The sequence below is a fragment of the Pseudorca crassidens genome, chromosome 2 (assembly GCF_039906515.1).
Source record: "Pseudorca crassidens isolate mPseCra1 chromosome 2, mPseCra1.hap1, whole genome shotgun sequence".
NCBI lineage: Eukaryota > Metazoa > Chordata > Mammalia > Artiodactyla > Delphinidae > Pseudorca > Pseudorca crassidens.
The window spans coordinates 77,819,789-77,840,958 of NC_090297.1; the positions used below are offsets into that span (position 1 = coordinate 77,819,789).

General features: G+C 34.1%; 1 protein-coding gene across 2 annotated transcripts in view; it reads left to right on the forward strand.

The window, feature by feature from the left end:
• Positions 1-21,170, forward strand: part of PKN2 (protein kinase N2) — a 128,309-nt gene that overhangs the window by 43,400 nt on the left and 63,739 nt on the right. For both annotated transcript variants that reach the window (XM_067726795.1, XM_067726796.1), the window contains 4 exons: positions 12,925-13,079; positions 19,988-20,105; positions 20,455-20,600; positions 20,691-20,904. In XM_067726795.1, the coding sequence (XP_067582896.1) occupies positions 12,925-13,079; positions 19,988-20,105; positions 20,455-20,600; positions 20,691-20,904 (633 nt within the window). The remainder of the gene's footprint in view (positions 1-12,924; positions 13,080-19,987; positions 20,106-20,454; positions 20,601-20,690; positions 20,905-21,170) is intronic.

The following is a 21,170-nucleotide window of genomic DNA, read 5'->3' on the forward strand; positions in this document are numbered from 1 at the left end:
TGGGATCTTCCCGGACCGGGGCACAGACCCGTGTCCCCTGCATCGGCAGGCGGACTCTCAACCACTGCGCCACCAGGGAAGCACAAGTTGTGTACTCTTAAGTAAAGGATTGCTGTTAAGTAGGTAACTGTGATCGTTAATTAACAAGGCACTTTTAATGCCCCTGGGTTTGTTTTCTAATCTTTAAAATCATGAAATTAAATGATTCATAGACACCTAATACTTGAATTCTTTGGTATATATTTTTTTTAAGTTAATACACAGTAAAATTGATTCTTTTTGGGTACATCATTCCATGAATTTTAATATACATATAGGTTCATCTAAACACCACCACAATCAGGAAAAGGAACAGTACTATCCCTTTGTGGTCACACCCTCTTCCTATTCCATATCTCCTGTCAACCACTGGTCTGTTCTCTGTCACTTATAGTTTGCTTTTCAAGAATAACATATAAATGGAATCATAAAGTTTATAACCTTTTGAGACTGACTTCTTTCACTCAACATATTGCTTGTTGAGATTCATCCAGGTTGTTGCATTTATCAATAGTTTATTCTTTTTTATTGCTGAGTGGTAGTCCACTCTATAGATGTACCACAATTTACTTATCCATTCCTTCACCAAGAACATTAGGGTTGTTTTCCAGTTTTTGGCAGTTATCAGTAAAGCTGCTGTAACTGCCCATTAACAGGTTGTTGTGTGAACATGTTTTCAGTTCACCATGGTAAACACTTAGGAGTGTGATTCCTAAGTCATATGTTAGAATATGTTTAATATTATAAGAAACTGCCAAAATGTTTTCCAGAGTGGCTATATTATTTTTCATTCTCACCAGCAATATATGAGAGTTCCAGTTGTTCCACATCTCCTCCAGCACTTCGTACTTTTTACTTAATGTACTTTTTAACCAGTCTAACAGGTGTATAGTGGTTGATGATATATATTATTGTAATTAGGAGGAGGAAAGAAGAAAAATAAAATAGCACCATCTTAAGGAGAATTTATGAAAGAACTGCGCATGCCCTAGGTACAGAGTTGTGTACAGAATGAAGAAGTCTTTCCTACCAGAGATATGCAATATGCAGTTTTTAAACATTAGAATGTAATGTAGCATTGATCTGTATTTCTGTTTTTGTACCAGTACCATACTGTCTTGATTACTGTAGCTTTGTATTATAGTTTGAAGTTGGGGAGCCTGATTCCTCCAACTCCGTTTTTCTTTCTCAAGATTGCTTTGGCTATTCGGGGTCTTTTGTGTTTCCATACAAATTGTAAAATTTTTTCTGATTCTGTGAAGAATGCCATTGGTAGTTTGGTAGGGATTGCATTGAATCTGTAGATTAACCCACACACATATGGTCACCTAATTTATGACAAAGGAGGCAAGAACATACAATGGAGAAAAGACAGCCTCTTCAATAAGTGGTGCTGGGAAAATTGTACAGCTACATGTAAAGAATGAAATTAGAACACTCCCTAACACCATACACAAAAATAAACTCAAAATGGATTAAAGACCTAAATGTAAGACCAGACACTGTAAAACTCTTAGAGTAAAACACTCTTTGACATAAACCACAGCAAGATCTTTTTTGACCCACCTCCTAGAGTAATGAAACTAAAAACAAAAATAAACAAATAGGACCTAATTAAACTTGAAAGCTTTTGCATAGCAAAGGAAACCATAAACAAAACAAAAAGACAACCCTCAGAATGGGAGAAAATATTTGCAAACGAAGCAACTGACAAAGGATTAATCTCCCAAATATACAAACAGTTCATGGAGCTCAATATCAAAAAAACAAACAACCCAATTAAAAAATGGGCAAAAGACCTAAACAGATATTTCACCAAGGAAGACATACAGATGGCCAAGAGGCACATGAAAAGATGCTCAACATCACTAATTATTAGAGCGATGCAAATCAAAACTACAACAAGGTATCACCTCACACCAGTCAGAATGGCCATCATCAAAAAAGCTACAAACAATAAATGCTGGAGAGGGTGTGGAGGAAAGGGAACCCTCTTGCACTGCTGGTGGGAATGTAATTGATACAGCCACTATGGAGAACAGTATGGAGCTTCCTTAAAAAACTAAAAATAGAACTACCATATGACCCAGCAATCCCACTACTGGGCATATACCCCAAGAAAACCATAATTCAAAAGGACACATGTACCCCAATGTTCATTGCAGCACTATTTACAATAGCCATGACATGGAAGCAACCTAAATGTCCATTGACAGATGAATGGATAAAGAAGATGTGGTACATATATACAATGGAATATTACTCAGCCATGAAAAGGAACGAAACTGGGTCATTTGTAGAGATGTGGATGGACCTAGAGTCTGTCATACAGAGTGAAGTAAGCCAGAAAGAGAAAAACAAATATCATATATTAATGCATATTTGTGGAATCTAGCAAAATGGTACAGATGAACATATTTGCAGGGCGGGAATAGAGATGTAGATGTAGAGAACAGACATGTGGACACGGGGGGTGGGGGAAGGGGAGTGTGGGACAAATTGGGATATTATGATTGACATATATACACTACCATGTGTAAAATAGTTAGGTAGTGGAAACCTGTATAGCACAGGGCACTCAGCTTGGTGCTGTGTGATAACCTAGATGGGTGGCCTGGGGGAGGGGGAGCAGTGGCAGGGAGGTCCAAGAGGGAGGGAATATAGATATACATATAGCTGATTCACTTCATTGTACAGCAGAAACTAACACAACATTGTAAAGCAGTTATACTCCAATAAAAAAGAAAAGAAAAAAATCTTCATTATATAAAAAGCCAGTTTTAGGCACAACACTGTAAATCAACTATACTTCAATAAAATAAATTTTTTTAAAAATATAATGTAACATATATAGGCAGTTCTGAAATTTTAATGCCTAGGTTGCTTATTTTACCTTAAATAAAAACACTACAACCCATAATCTTATCCGTGCTATTTTTGTAAAATACTAAGAAAGCTTAACCAAAGGTTGTGTTAGTTATAAAATATTTCAGCAAAATTAGTTCAGTTGGTGACATCTGACATAGGTCATCCTGAGTACACAAAATAACTGATTTAAGAATCCATTAATAATTAGCATTTATTATAATCTGAGCAGTTTCCAGATGACTATATAAGGTAAGCATATCTGTTTAAACAAGAAAGATGGATTTGGGGGGAAATATAAACAGTTAATATAATTGTAACACATGTCAAGAATCTGGAGCAGCTTTTTTAAAAAATATCTGTTTGTAAGTACTAAGTGAAAACCAAAATGTTGACCAGTGAACAGTAACTACGAGACTTATAGATGGACGTTTGTGGAGATAGTTAAATAGTAAGATAGTGCGTCAGCATACTCATACTACTACCTTTATTAATTTAGATTTGGCTAGATTTACTTCAGTTATATTTCCTCTTATTTTTTTGTGAATGAAATAAATAGCCTTGTTCCATAAACAGACATTCTGGCTGTACAGGTACCACTTTATGAATATTGAGCATTGGGAATCAGCTGGGTATAAACTAAAGAACAAAGTTTCTATAATCCAAGGTCTTATCCCAGCTGGATCGTTACATAGTTATGTGTTTGTATATCACTTGCAACCCCTCCAGGCCTTGTTTTTCTCGTTCATAAAACAGAGAATAGAGACTGTATATGCTCTCTCTATGGTGTTTTGTGAACAAGGGTTTTAATAGCTTGAGGAAAGGTCAAGTATGAGGCGTTTAAGCTTTTCTAATTCTGAACATGAAACCTCTGGATGTAAGTAAAATCTGAGGAAGCTTTCCTGGGGCTAGGAAGTAAAGATTCAAGGTCAATTACGTTACTAACCTCCACGAGAATGAAGTAACCAGTTTAAGGCTAAACCTTATTTAGGAGCCTTCTAGGGATCGGGACTGCTCCTGTTTTCTAGAACTCTTAACTCATTTTGGAAGCCAATTGCTCAGTTGTGGATTTAGAGAAAATACAAAATACCAGAAACAGCATATCTGTTGCTTACACATTGTTGGGAAAACTACTAACAAATTCAGTTTTTACTCATCCTTCTAGCCTTGGAAAATCTCATCCCTGAGGAGATTTTAACCACGTTGTATTTTCTGCTGACTTTCAAAGTGGTATTTCAAACCAAAATGGATTTTCTGGGCTTCATCTCATAATTTACAGCCTTATAACCTTATGGATATTGCCTGAATATAGGTATTATTATCCTGTTGGCTTTGCCTCTTACCATGTTTAAAGTTGAACTCTTCCTTCCTGGGACACTGCCTCTAAATCTTTCCCTTTTGTTTTCTGTCCTGTTAATGGCATGACCCCTATAATCTGTAACTAAAATCTGACTTTTACTGTAGATGTCTGTCTTTCTTTACTTTCACTGTCCAGTGTAAGTCAAGTCACCAAGCCCTATAGATTCTACCTCTGACATAGGTCTCAAATCTGTATCTCTTCTCCATCCTTACTGCTAAAGCCTGCAAGTTAAGTATTTCTCTAATCCAACCTAAACACTACTACCAATATTTTTTACTTAGTATTCAGAATTGATCCTGTTACTTTCTTGCTTTAAACCTTTCAGTGGCTCTCCATTCCCTACAGAATACAGTACAAATTAATAGCATTACAGAGATGCCCTTCATATAATCTGGCCTCTGCTAATAACTTCAATTTCTGATTGAAATTGTTCCTCCCAAATCTAATTTTCCCATCTTTCTTCGTACCATTTATGTTTGCTCTTTTTTTATCTTTCTACACGTGTGTGTGTGTGTGTGTGTGTGTGTAGATTGGCAAATCTAGGTGGTGGGTTTATGGGTGCTCACTATACCATTCTATCATCTTCTCAGTATATTTGAAAATGTTCATATATACACACATACACGGTTGCATGAATAGACACACATACCCATTTATATAGGTACATAGAGGTTGTACCTGACTCTAAGCCCTTTGAGAAAAGGAATTTTTTTCTCAAGTCCTTTGCACAATACCTGAATATGTATGATGTAACCAGTTCCCTGCGTTAAATTCCCTTTGTTCAAAATATCTAGTGTGGTTTCTGTTTGTCAACTAGACTGAATGGTATACCTTCTTTACATACCATATAACAAACTTAGAATACTTTAATTTCAATCTACCTAACTCCAGTTGACCTAAGTGCTGTCATTGTTCATATTCTAGTTCTATCATTTTATCTTCAGTTCCACAAGTTACATTAATTATTATTGTTTTATATAGTCATTGTTGGTTTATAATTACCCATGTGTTTATCATTTTCTTTGTTCAACATTTCTTCATGCTTCTCAGGCCTTCCTTCATCTTGTTTCTTTTTCTTCCTAAAGGTGTAGACTTTAGAAAGATATTTCCCCGGGTATATCATTCTAGGTTGACATTTATTTTCTCTCAGTACCTGGAAACTATTATTTTATGTCTTCTGGATTCCCCTGTTGTTTTTGAGGGGGCAGTTACTGATCTAATGGTTAAACTATGCAGATATTCTGCCTTTTCTCCCTAGCTGTTTTTAAGAAACTCTTTTTCTGCAGTGTTCTGCTGAATGGTATAGATTTCTTTTCATTTGATCTGCTTGGGATATGTTGGGCTTCCTGGATCTGAGATTTGTGTATTTCATTGATTGTGGGAAGTGCTTAGCGCCTATCTTGTTGAATGTTGCGTGTCTTGTATTCCCTCTTCTCTTTCATTTTGGAACTCCAGTTAGATGCATGATAATTTCTTCAAGTCTATCTCCATTTCTCTAATTCTTTCCATGTGTCCAGTTTGCTCTTGACCAAGTACATTGTATTTCTAATTTCTGTTTTGTGTATGTATTTTATATATATATATATACTTACTACTACAAGTTCTGTTTTGTTAATCTTGGTAATTTTTGATAGTCTCTTGTTTTAGTCATTCTTTTGATGCCTTTCTATTTAATTTTACCTATAAAATGTACTTTTTCACATTTTGTGTGAGGTAATGACAACAAATGAAATCTTTACTGTGCTACTCCTGTAGTTTTTTTCTAACTCACGATGAATTTTTTTTCTGCCGGAACTTTGTGATTTCTAGTTATGGGACCATTTTCATTGGAACTTTATCTGTGGGAATTATTTTAGGTCTGGATTTAAAGTGCTTTCTTTCAAAGAGGACTTGCATTTGTTTCTGTAAGATGCCTGAAAGCATTATCAACCTGAGGTCAATTAAAATAAAATTTATGATTAATTTTTGGGGGGGCACATAGTATGATTTCCTGCCTCAAACCTGTATGAGAGCAGTAAGAATTTTTTTTTTAAAGAATATCCATTTCCCCTCCCCGCCAGTCACCCCAAGCCAAAAGCAAGTCAACAAATAATTCACCTGTTATGGATGACAACTTTTTAGGTTCCTGTCTTTAATCATGTTTTTCCTGATCTGACTGCCTACTTTCTAAGAGTCCTTGGGCCTTTTCTTGGGCTCTTATTAAAATCCAAGCTTTACTTCATCAGGATGATGAGAGCCTAATAAGTCTCTTTTGTTCAGAAAAGCAAAAACATTCTCAGAAGCACAAAGGTACAAATGTCTACGTATATCTGTCCCGGGATTGTGTCACATGCACCATGCATTCACTGCCTTCTCCCTATCCCCCAAATGCAAGTAAGTCTGAGAAATCTTGTTTTTTTGTTTTCTTTGTCCCCTTAACCTGCTCTTAATTTAAGCAAGAGAGAAGGAGATTGCACATGGAGTATTAAGTTAGTCAACCCACCATTTTAGGTACTTAAAGATTGCAAATATCTTCTGACTCTATAACTTATTTGAGGTGCCTTGTAGCACCTTGATTTTTATAGGTAATTGTTATCTCTTGAGTTATTTTTGTAGAATTATAATTTCCTAGGATGTCCTCCAAAGACAAAGATATCACGAAAAAAGAAAATTACAGGCCAATATCACTGATGAACATAGATGCCAAAATTCTCAACAAAATACTAGCAAACCAAATCTAACAGTACATTAAAAGAATCATACACCATGATCAAGTGGAATTTATCCTAGGTATGCAAGGATTTTTCAATATCCACAGATCAATCAGTGTGATACACAGTATTAACAAATTGAAGAATAAAAACCATATGATCAGGGGCTTCACTGGTGGCTCAGTGGTTGGGGGTCCGCCTGCCGATGTGGAGGGCCCGGGTTCGTGACCCGGTCTGGGAGGGTCCCGCGTGCCACAGAGCAGCTGGGCCCGTGGGCCGTGGCCGCTGGGCCTGCACGTCCGGAGCCTGTGATCCGCAGCGGTGAGAAGCCTGCGTACCGCAAAAAAAAAAAAAAAAAAACGAAAAAAAAACCATATGATCATCTCAATAGATGCAGAAAAAGCTTTTGATAAAATTCAACATCTATTATGATAAAAAAAAAACTCTCCAGAAAATGAGGATAGAGGGACCATACTTAAACATAATAAAGGCCATATATGACAGTCCCACAGCTAACATCATGCTCAACAGTGATAAGCTGAAAGCATTTCCTCCAAGATCAGGAACAAGGCAGGAATGCCCATTCTTACCACTTTTATTCAACATAATTTTTAGGAAGTTCTAGCCATAGCAATCAGAGAAAAAAAAGAAAAAGGAATCCAAATTGGAAAGGAAGAAGCAAAACTCACTTTTTGCAGCTGACATGGTGCTATACATAGAAAATCCTAAAGATGCCACCAGAAAACTACTAGAGCTCATCAGTGAATTTGGTAAAGTTGCAGGATACAAAATTAACATACAGAGAGATCTGTTGCATTTCTATACATTCACAGTGAACTATCAGAAAGAGAATTAAGGAAACAATCTGTTTACTATTGCATCAAAAAGAACTAAATATCTACAAATAAACCTAACGAAGGAGGCAAAAGAACTGTACTCCAAAAACTAAAGACTGTTGAATGAAATTGAAGATGATACAAACAGAAAGATACACGGTGTTCTTGGATTGGAAGAATCGATATTGTTAAAATGACCATGTTAGCCAAGGCAATCTACAGATTCAGTACAATCCCTATCAAAATACCAATAGCATTTTTCACAGAGCTAGAACAAATAATTTTAGAATTTATTATGGAAACACAAAAGACCCCGAATAGCCAAAACAATCTTGACAAAGAACAACAGAGCTGGAGGAATCAAGCTCCCTGGCTTCAGACTATACTACAAAGCTACAGTAATCAAAACAGTATGGTACTGGCACAAAAACAGACAATAGATCAAGGGAACAGGATAGAAAGCCCAGAAATAAACCCATAAACTAACGGTCAGTTAATCTATGACAAAGGAGGCAAGAATATACAATGGGGAAAAGACAGTCTCTTCAATAAGTGGTGCTGGGAAAACTGGACAGCTACATGCAAAAGAATGAAATTAGGATGTTCTCTAACACCATATACAAAAATAAACTCCAAATGGATTAAAGGCCTAAAAGTAAGTCCAAAAACCTTAAAACTCCTACAAGAAAACAGAGGCAGAACACTCTGACATAAATCACAGCAGTTATTTTTTGGATCCTTCTCCTAAAATAAAGGAAATAAAAGCAAAATTAAACAAATGGAGCCTAACTAAAAAGCTTTTGCACAGCAAAGGAAACCATTGACAAAACGAAAAGACAACCTACTGAATGGGAGAAAATATTTGCGAATGATATGACCCAATGAAGGATTCATACCCAATATATGTAAACAGCTCATGCAACTCAACATTAAAAATAAATAAATAAATAAATAATGGGCAGAAGAACTGAATAGACATTTTACCAAAGAGAAAATACAGATGGCCAACAGGCATATGAAAAGATGCTCAACACTGCTAATCATCAGGGAAATGCAAACCAAAATCACAAAGAGGTATCACCTTACAGCTGTCAGAATGGCTATCATCAAAAAGTTACAAAAAACAAATGTTGGCGAGGAGGTAGAGACAAGGGAAGCCTTATACACTGTTGGTGGGAATGTAAATTGGTGCAAACTGTATGGAGGTTTCTCAAAAAACTAAAAATAGAAATACATATGAACCAGTAATTCCACTCCTGGGTATATATCTGAAAAAAACAAAAACACCAAAAAGATGAATGCACCCCAATGTTCATAGCAGCATTGTTTACAATAGCCAAAGTATGGCTACAACCTAAGTGTCTATCCACAGATAAATGGATAAAGAAGCTGTGATATATATATACATATGATGGAATACTACTTAGTCATAAAAATGGCCAACAGAATTTTGCCACTTGCAGCAACATGGATGGATTTGGAGGGCATTATGCTAAGTGAAGTAAGTCAGACAGAAAGATAAATACTGTATGATATTGCTTATATGTGGAATCTAAAAAATATGATGTGAATATAACATAAAAGAAGTAGACTCACTGATACAGAGAATAAACTAGTGGTTACCAGTGAGGAGAGGGAAGGTGGGAGAGACAATATAGGTGTGGGGGAGTGGAAGGTACAAACTGTTGGTGTAAGACTCAAGGATGTATTGTACAACACCAGTAATAGCCAGTATTTTGTAATAACTGTAAATGGAAAGTAACCTTTAAAAATTGTATTAAAATTTTTAAAAATTAAAAAAAAAATGGAAGGAAGAAAAATAGTTTGAAAGGGAAAATAGGTGAAATCTAAGGAAGACAGCAAAGTGTTTCTCTAATCTCTAAATGAGTAAAAAGTGGTCTTTATAAAACAAGACATTTCTAAAGTTAAATTTCTGGCTTGGCATATACTTTTGTGACCGTTGCAAATTACTTAACCTCTCTGAGTTTGCTTTCTTATTTCTAAAATAAGGTTACACTACAAACCATTGTTAGTTCCTTTGAAGATTAGATGGCAGAAATAGCTGCTTAACTGAGCCCTGACATGTAATTTTATTGAGCCCTACACTTTAGCCTAAGCACTGTACAGGATTTATCTTCACAGTAACCCCAAATTTGTGGTTAGATAACTATAACACATATTAAGTAAGTATCTGATCAAGATCACACGAATAAGTAACAATCACAGGATTTTAACCCAGACATTCTGACCTCAAGAGCCCAGACTCTTAACCGTTGTGTTATTTCTTATGTTCTTAAAATTCTTATTAAAACTGAAAGTATACTTTTCCATGAAAACAGTGTTAGATATTATAATATTATTACGAATTCACAGACCGATAGAATCAGTGGGTATTTCAGTGTTTTGGACAACCTTCTTTAATGTGCAAGAATTTCTTATATAGTATCTTTAATGGTTTGTAATCTAGCTTCTATATATATGCTTCCAGAGACAAGGGATTTTATTACATTTTTTAAGGTAAACCATTTAACTTTATAAGGAACTTCTCTTTGTCCTGGGATGAAATTTTTGCACTCACTACATTTACCCTTTGGTTCTAATTCTCTGCCCTGTGAGGAGATAGTAAGAAGACAGCTTCTTTTATGGACAGTTGTTTAAATGTTTAGGCAAGAATCATTTCTCTTACCCTAGGCTAAACACCATCAAGTATTTTACAGACAACAAATTTCCATACTTTTCTCAGCTGAGGTCCTTCTACTCTGAATGCATTCCAGTTCTTTTTAAAAATGTGCTTGCTATAAATTAACTTTATGTACCAAATTTTGTATAATTTCAGTTTCTTCCAAGAGTCTTGTATCATTTATGTTAAAAAAAAAAAGCAGGAAGTGGGGGAGAAAACCTATCTGTTCACAGATCTGAATGCACTTTTCAGTCATTGCTATAAATGTGCACTTCATTTATGGACTCAACAGAGATATACTTGACACTTGTACACTGACTAGTACTAGTTACTGTTTACTGGATATTTACTATGCACCATGGCCTTTTCTAACCTCTTTATACATAAATTATTTAGTCACAATAATCCTGTGAGGTAGATGTTATTTTCACTATTTAACAGATGAGAAAAATGAGGCACAGAGCTGTTAAGTAATTTATCCCATATCACATGGTTTGTACTAAATCTCAGTGCCAAAACTGAGATTCAGACTTAGGCACAGCCAGTAGAGAGAGAAAGAGAGAGAGAGAGAGAGAGAGTGTGTGTGTATTTATTTATGTCTTAGTTTAGGCTGCTTTAACAAAATACCATAGACAGATGGCTTAAACAACAGAAATTTATTTCTCATAGTTCTGGAGGCTGAGAACTCTGAGATTAAGGTGCCAACATGGTCAGAGTTATGGTGATGGCCCTCTTCCTGGTGTGTAGACAGTGTCTTCTCACCATATCCTTACATAACAGGGAGACTGCCCTTATGACCTAATTACCTCCCAAAGGCCTCACCTCCAAGTATCCTCACGTAAGAGCTTCAATGTATGAATTTTGGGGGTACACAAACATTCCGACCATAGCAATATGTTAAGTAGTTCTTTTGTGCCTGATCTGAAAGCTTGTCTACCTTTTATAGTAGTTTTCTTTAAGCATATGTCAACTTATAAAAATCAACTTTTGGAGCAGCTCATTTGTAATTTGGGAATTCAGTAGCAATAGAAACCTTTCTTGAATTTGAATCCTAGTTAATAACTGTAACTTCCTGATATGTAAAGTGTGGATAATATCTGTCTCAAAATGTTATTTTAAGGATTAATATGCATACATACACATTTGTGTGTGTGTATAATTATACTGTTATATATGTAAGTATACACACATACACACAGTGTTTAGTATAGCTGTTTACAAGGCTTTTAAATGGCAAAGAGGCAGCATAGCACAGCAGTTATTAAGCTAGACTTTGGAACAGAACTGACTTACTACCTGTATGACTTTGGGCAAGTTTCTTAACTTCCCTGTGCTCTAGTTTTCTTTTCAGTAATATAGGTGTAATACTTGTTTCAGGGTTGTTATGAGGATTAATGAGTCAATAAAGCCCTTAGATCAGGACTTAGACCTTGTAAAGTAGTATGTAAATGATAAAATAATATTATTTTATATCAGTATCTAACATAGCATCTGTATTTTTGTAAGTTAATTAACAAATTATGTTCAAATGTTTTTGAACTAGTGACTTTTTTTTAAAGAAGTATAAAACCAAATATGAAACATATTTATTAAAATTGGTTAGTCACACCATCTTTTATTAGAGAGAGAAGGGAACCCTGAAGCACAAAGGTTAAATGACTTGCAGTTTAAGCAGTTTTCTGGTGATTACCAAGCTATTTATAACTAAACCAGGTCTATTACCCTAGTCTTGTAGCTTTATTTATTTATTTATTTTTTTAATCTAGAGACCTGGTGTGGATAAAACACAAAATAACTTCAATATGAAGAAATTTAGTTATGTGGTAGAATTATTAGATGTGTTTCAACACTAATGAATTACTGAGAATAGTGTTCTATTTTGAAGTTTTTGTTTTTGTTTCAAAATAGAAGCACCATGGTATGCTTTATGAAAAGCAGTGGACTATACCCCCTACCATCATAGTAGAAAGCAAAATGTGAAGACTTTTATGCATACACTTAGATTATTTTCATTAATGCTAGCATTATATTTGAAGTACCCTTAGTCCTATTTATAGGTAATTATTTTAGTATAATTTGTATAATTTTGAGTATGCTTTGTTCTCTAATCAATCAGGTAATAAGTAGGGAATTTAGTTTAATTCTTAAATACGCTAGTCAAATTGATTTGATTTAATTTTAAAGAAATTGTGTTAGAAAAACTTTGGACAATGATCTAACTCAGCTTCAGACTCAATGTAGTCACTTCTGCAGTATCCCTGGCAGATAGTTCTACAACTCTACTTGAATATTTTCTTGACTTGAATTCTTGTATTTTCTGTAAGCATAAGGAGATTCCATTTAAGTGACTTCAAGCTCATCTCAAACCTTGTAATTCTTTGAAAATATTAACTTCCAATTTTAAGCAGCAATTGGTCCTAGTAAATAATTTTTAATATACTATTTAACTTACAGATTGCCCAAGGACTCCAGATACTCCCAGTAGTGACCCTCGTTGTTCCACCAGCAATAATAGACTGATGGCCTTACAAAAACAATTGGATATAGAACTTAAAGTAAAGCAAGGTGCAGAGAATATGATACAGATGTATTCAAATGGATCTTCAAAGGTAAGTACAGTAAATAAATGTAAGTGTGTATACAGTCAACCCTTGTTATTCACCGATTCCACATGTGTGAATTAACCTACCTGATAAAATTTATTTGAAACCCAACATCAGTACTTGTGGTACTTTCACAGTCATTTGTGGGCAATGCACAGAGGGGTAAAAAATTTGAGTTATCTGATGTGAACGTTCACAGCTTATGTTGAACAAGATGATACTCTTCTTGTTTAAGCTCTTATGCTGTAAACAAGTATCCTTTTCATCGCCTATTTAGTACCACATTTTTTGCGTTTTTCTGCTTTTCATGATTTTGCTGTTTAAACGCTGTATTAGGATTTCTGAGATCATTTTAGCCTCCAAATCTGTGTATTGACAATACAACAAATTGGAAACAAAAGATTTCTAAAATATTATTTTTAAAATTATTTCTACCAAAATCAATCAATAAAAAATTTTTAAGTAAAATTGTGAGTAAAGGGTACACAGGAACTCTCTACTCTCCACAGAAAACTACAACTTTCTGTAAATCTAAAATAATTCTAAAACAAAAAATTTATTTAAAAACGTTTTGGCTATAATGAGTTTTCCATCACTACATACAGATCTTTAAGAAAGGACAAATGAAAAGAGAAGACGTTCTGTCATTAATGATTGTTTGGACTAGATCTTTGGGTTCTCAGGGAATCTGGTATGGGCATGTAACTCCTAATTAAAAACCAGTGTTACGGGGAACACTTGTTACTAATAGGAATGTGTCCTTTTTCTGAGATATAATGTGGAAGAGAAAATGATAGGAACAACTGAACCGGATTAACATGAAGGTCCTTTCCAATCTAAGGTTCTATAGTTTTATAATTTGCAAAACGTCTTAGAAAGGTTGATTTATTATAAAATCCACCATTCTACTTTCAACTCATTTATCTTAAAGACTTTTGCCTCTGCAAATCAGTTTCTTCCATATTTTAATAGATCTTAAGTAATTTCAGAATAAAAGTTTTAGGTATTTCTTTTTGTTTTTTAAGTTTAGGAAGAATTTGAAATTGGGGGGAGTGGAGGGGACAGTAGGAATCTTTGCTTGGAGACAAGTACCCTATGTACCCATTCAGATGAAATTTGTGAAGATGCTGAAAAGAGAGAAATGTGTATATGTATAAGATTTTTTTAACCTTATTTATGAAAATTAGTTCAATTGTATGCCATATTTCAAAATAATTTCTAAATTATTTTTAGAGAAATGTATTTATTCCTACTTGATGTATTACTTACATGATCCGATACTTGATAGTATACTACTTCACTAACTTTGAACATTTATTATGGGACTTCAATAACTTTGAACATTTATTATGGGATGGTAGAGTTGGTTTTTCTATTGTTTTTAATATTGACCTTTAGTTTGGGGTTTTTTTTTTTTTTTTCATTTTTATCAGATGTTATTTTGGGCTTTTTTTCTTTTTTTAAGGCAAATACTGTGTTCTTGGAACTGTGAATGCACCATATTATGCTGAGTGTTTTAAAATTAAAACACCTCTGGAGTAAGGTTTTTTAACCTACGGTTGCTGGATTAGATTGAGAGGTTCATGAATCCTTTGAAGTTATAGGAAAAGTGAGTGTGTATATTGATAAATGGATGAATAAGAGGGCCATAGGTTTCACTGTATTCTCAAAGTGGTCTGTAACCAACACCCCCACTTCCCAAATTTAACAGGTTTATGGATGTATTAAAAGGGAAATAGATAACTTACAATAACCACAAGTCCAAAATAAACAGGGCTAATAGTAAGCCTGCTAAAACAAATAGATAAGTTCCAGTAGCCTTTTATTTTTAATTAGGAGATCCATTAATTTGAGAAGGGGTCAAGTGGAGGTCCAGAGCATATTAACAGCTGCTATAGTCTCTGAGGTAGGCCTGCCAGTTATTCTTGTCGAGATTTGGTGGTAACTGTTTCATTTCTCATCTTTAAACTTCTCATAGGATCAAAGTATATCTTTATGAGAATAGGGAAAGTTGTACATTGAAGTTATATAGAATATTAATTTAGTCATTACGTAGTTAACAGTTTGATAACTATTATGTTGGGCTCTGGAGTATGAATATTATAAAAGTAGTGTCTTATACGTAGTAGGTACTCAACAGATAATATCCTGCTTTCAAGAGACACACTACCTAAAAAGCAGATCTCATGTATAAATAACTACAATATATAATAGTGGTATGTTCAAGTTACTTAGAAGCACAGTGGAGAAGAATCACTTAACTATCAGAAGAAATAATTAAAGTCTTAGTATAAGACTTGAAGGATGATTTAGAGTTTAAGAAGGAATTACTTTCTAGGGATAGTGATGTGGGTAAGCCCAGTATATACAGGGTAAGGAACTGTGGGATAGAGTGGCTTGCTCTAAGGATGTGCTTTCGTATGGCAATTTCTTATCTGACATACCTGAGGGAAGGTAGGATGCACTTCTAATGGTAACAGTCATCAACTCTAGCAGTTATTTTCAATGAAAGGCCATGCCCTACTGGGGTAACATCTGAATCTGCAGAAAGACACCTTTTATTTGGGAAAAGTCCTTCAGATGAATCCAACAGGACTTTTTCTGTTCCCCACCAGAAGAGCTTTAAGCACATGAAGTATAGTGAGAGGTGTAGCATAATGAAAGACAAACCAGGTTATAAAGTACTTTGTACAAAATTAAGCAGTTGAGATTCTATCTTAGAAGGTGTAGGGAGTTGCTGAAAGACTTTTAGCAAAGAAAATACACGATCAGATTTACAGTTTAGAAAGTTCACATCCATCTTCCTCAGACTTGAAGAATTAATTAGAGAGGGTCAAGTCTACAGGCAGCAAGTTTAAGGAGGCTTCTGTGGTAGTCCAGGTTAAACATGCTTAATGCCTTTTGTAACAGCAATGAAAGCAAAGAAGAGAGAGTCAAGCAGTTTTGGTAGAATAAATGTGTGGTGTCTGGATATGAGGAAGAAGGAAGAATTGAAGATGGTTCTTAGATTGGTTATGTGAACAGACTGATGAATGGTGGTACCCTTCACAATGATAGGTAATTCATAATGGGGAGCAAATTTAGTGATAGGTATGATTAACTCAGCTTGGCAGTAGATAGTCCTCTTCAGAACTCTGGTTATTGGATTCTGTATGATAAAATTATTACCCCTGAACATTTTATAGCCAAAGTTGTCTTTTCAAAAGTTAAGTCAGATATTTTCACACGCTTGTTCAAAACCCTCCAGTGGCTTTCTAGCTATTTTAGAACAAAATCCAGAGTCCTTACTGTGATTCTGCAAGTTCATACATGATTTACCCCTGGCTACCTTCCAATCTTATCTTCCAAAACTCTTTCATTCTCTCTCATTACCCTCTAGCCATATTGACTACTTTGCTATCTTTTGGACATACCAAGGACACTTTTACCTCAGGGCCTTTGCATTTACTGTCTCTGCCTAGATAGCTCTTCTCCCAAGTACTTTCATGGCTTTCTCTCTCACTTCATTACAATCTCTACTCAGATGCTGCCACTTCAGCAAGCTCTTCATTACTATCCTATGTAAAATAGCAACCCATGTCTTTCCTTATCCCTTTCACTGCATTACCACTACCTGAAATAACAATCAATTTCTTTATCATCTATTTTCAACATTAGAATGTAAATTTCATGGCTAAGTAGTACCACTGGTTTTCAGAATAATCTCTGAGGAGTTGATAAGACATGCTGAAGAAATGTTTCCTGTTCATATATTCATATGACAAACTAAGCTATTTATTAATATCTGGGGTTCTTTCTAGCCTCTATCACTTTTTTTTTTCTTTTTTTAAATGCTTCCAAGTCTTTTCTTTTTCCTCATTTGAAAGTACTGGACCATCTATCTAGGCCTCCCTTTCTCAGATCTTCCAAAATTGACATATTCCAGTCTTAACCTATATTACAAGCTCACAAAATTTTTCTGGATTCCGTCCACTAAAACTGATCCCATCTTCCTGTGAATTTTTCTGTGACTACTTTTAACATTCTGTTACATGTAATAATATCTGTATCTCTTCAAACTATAAGTTTTATAGGGTAGCATTCTAACTGATTAATCTTTGTATTTTTACTGGATGTGGCAACATTTAATTCATGCAAAGTAAGCCATAAATATGTAATGGAAAAATAAAGATAATTGGTTTATTTATTTCTGAAAGCTGTGTGTATAGTGTAGTTTATTATTTATAATATCACACTATGACTTTTAAAACAAAAAGTTATTTTTTATAAAGTAAAAAAGTATAATTTGAAAATATAAAATGTACTTGATTTTTATTTATAATTGTAAAATATTGTACATTTGAAATATAATTACTTGTAGAATGTAGTATGCTAATTACTAATAGTTAACGACTTTATCTAGTCTGTTAGTTTGAACCATATGAAATTGCTGTTTTTTTAGTTTAGAATCAGATATTGGCATGTTCATATGGTTCAACCTATATATGTAAAAATCTTCTCATAGTTTTAGCATAAAAGCCAGTATTTCTCTAATATATAAACCAGTTCATATGCTTTGGATCTAGCTTTCCTCTTCAACATATTAGGTGCGCAACACAAAAATCCATTGAATGCCTGAAAACATAAAACTGACAATAAAAATTCATTGAATGCTGGAAAGCATAAGACTGACATGTAGTAACTGTAAATTGCCTGTGATAGGTAATATCCAATGTCAGTTTTAAAAACCTTTATCATACTTTGACATCTATGTACATCTTCCAGAAATATGTGTGGGAAAAATCATTTACTTTTTAAAATGAAATACAAATGCTTTTCCTTGCACGTTGAATTGAAATAGTTAAGAAGGGCATTTCTAAAGAAGTAAATGACAGAACTACTGTCTTTTCGCATAGTGATAAAATAATAAAAGGAGTAGCTTAATTGAAAAGCATATATAAATATTTATACTTTTACATTAGAACTTCATTGAGATCCTATAATTAATCATTATTTTTATTCCTCTAAAAGAGAACATTTTAATGCCAATCATATGCTAGGCAATATAATTTTAGTTTTATCTAATGCTTACAGAAGCTCTGTATTTTAGAGAATGGTATCCCTGCTTACATAGTTTCTTCAAGAAACCTATTTGTCCCATTAAATTTGTCCCATTAAATTTGAAATACTAACTTTTTCTCTTACTCTAATCTGGTCTCAGAGAAATAGAAAAGTTATTTCATATCTTCAGTTTGATGTTCCTGATACTGGATAACAAGAGGAATTTAAAAGTATTTTTATTTTAAATTTGGAAGGTTAATAGGTATATTCATAAAAGTATATCTAATGAGTCATAGACAAACACCAGATTCAAGCTAATGTTCTTAATGGTAAAGCATAATTTTAAAAAAGTATAGTGTGTGTGTGTGCTTCATGTTGTAAATGAATATTTAAGGGACTTAGTAAACTATTTAAGCCCAACTCAATGTGAAATCCAAATATTTTATTTAATAAAGAACAAAATCTGACCAGAAACTCTCTCCTAAATGAGTGACCATGGGAACAGGAGAGAAATGAAAGAAAAATTCATAAGTTTGCTAATTGCTTTTTCCTCCACTGTATATAACATGTTTAACTAGTTATATTGGTGTTTAATGTGATATATATCAGCTCACTTTTTTAATGTGTTGTATTGGTGTTTAATGTGATATATTTCAGCTCACTATTTTTTCCTCGTATATATTGTCTCTCCCATCACAAGTATCTCCATCCTCCCCTTAATTCAGTGTCATGATGTACTGTGTGTGTTCGATTTATTGATATGATGCTGCACATCTGATGCTTGTCTCTTAGCTAGTAGTTTTGAGTCTTCTGGAGAATATAGGTTGATTGTATGCTATTTTATTTCCAGATTAATACTGACTGCCTCAGTGATAAAAGTAGAGATGCTTAAATAATATGCAAATATTGGTCTTTCTTGTGAATAAGTGCTTCCTAACTTGATGCTTAGTTTTATCATTTCTTTTTTGTGGATTGAAGCCTACTAGACTTTGACAACTAATATAACTAAGTAGGAGATGGCATTAACTTCTGTTACTTTTCTCATGAAACGTTTGAAAAAAATTCTGTTAGTTTTCTGTGGTTGCTGTATCAAATTATCAAAAATTTAGTGGCTTAAAACAACACAAATTTATTACATTACAGTTTCATAATTGAGAAGTCCAAAATGGATTTCACATTCTGGAGGGCATAGGAGAAAATTTGTTTCCTTACCCTTTCCATCTTCTAGAGGCTGCCCATATTCCTTAGCTCGTGGCCCTCTTCCTCTGTCTTTGAAGCCAGAAACCGTGGCTCCGGTTCTTCTCATGTGACCTCCTCTTCTGCCTTCCTCTTCTACATTTAAGGACCCTTATGATTACATTGGGTCCATCTGGATAATCCAGGATAACCTCTGTATTTTGAGGTTGGGTGATTAACAACCTCAGTTCCATCTGCTATCTTAATTTCCCTTTCACATGTAAAGTAACATTCACAAGGTTCTGGGGATTGCCACATGGACATCTTTGGGTTGGGTCATTAAATGGTAAGTTTTTTGTGATTCAGTATTACTGGAACTAAACTGGGAGGTAGGACAGTAACATTATTTCACTTATATCAGGACCTTTCTTGAAGTCTTTAGACATGATAGAAGTTTATTCACTATAACTTACTCCCTAACTTTTAACTAATGGAGTTGTTTTTCTTATTTTTCACCCTATCAGTTTGATGCCTTTCAAAATAAATGTATCTACCCCAAGTATATATATTATAGTGCTCACAGTATTCTTTTGACCCTTGTTTTTCACTTGCTGATGTCATTTGATCTTACTTAGAAGTTATAAAAATGGTTTATTTGTCTCTGTAGCTGCTTACCTTTTCAAACTTATTCTTAATAGGATCGGAAACTCCATGGCACAGCTCAACAGCTGCTCCAAGACAGCAAGACAAAAATAGAAGTGATACGAATGCAGATTCTTCAGGCAGTCCAGACCAATGAATTGGCTTTTGATAATGGTGATGGAACAGAGATAAATTGTCATTCTTATTATTATGGGCATGTATAGTGGTAAATAAATTTTAAGGAAAGAAGTGGTGGTTCAAAATTAAGGAGGAGGAGGCATTCTTGAGTTTTTATCTTGAGTTTTTATCTTTGAGTTTTTATCTTTGAGTTTTGATGGCTAAGATGAAAGACTGTATTTTAACATTGTGTCTATTAAGTATTACTTCAGTGTTTATTGACTTTTAAGAACTAACTTTTAATGTTGTAAGAACTTATCTCTTTTTCTTGAGTTTTAATCCCTACGTATTAGAAAGTCAAACAAATGGTTCAATTAAGTTTGTTTTTTTTTTTGTCCCCCTCTAGCCAAACCTGTCATAAGTCCTCTTGAACTTCGGATGGAAGAATTAAGGCATCATTTTAGGATAGAGTTTGCAGTAGCAGAAGGTGCAAAGAATGTAATGAAATTACTTGGCTCAGGAAAAGTAACAGACAGAAAAGCACTTTCAGAAGTAATTTTAAATAAAAATTTTAACTTAATAAATATGTTAGTCAAAGAATATAACTATTTAAATGACACCATTGTCTTTTCCCTGTTTAAGGCTCAAGCAAGATTTAATGAATCAAGTCAGAAGTTGGACCTTTTGAAGTATTCATTAGAGCAAAGATTAAATGAACTTCCCAAAAATCATCCCAAAAGCAGTATTATTATTGAGGAGCTTTCACTTGTTGCATCACCAACACTAAGTCCACGTCAAAGTATGATATCTACACAAAACCAATACAGTACCCTATCCAAACCAGCAGCACTAACAGGTACGTAGCATATATCATCCTGATTTTTTTTTTATTTTTCGTGCATTTTTAATCTACATCTGGTTCTGGTTTAATAAATGAATAAAAATGTGTTTACAGAATTTTTAAATATTGTGGTAAGATACACATAACAAAATTTATTATTTTAACCATTTTAAAATACACAACTCATAGGCATTTAGTATATCCAAGCTGTTGTATAACTATAACCAGTTTCTAGTTCCAGGGTATTTTCATCACCCCAGAAGGAAACTCAGTACCCATTA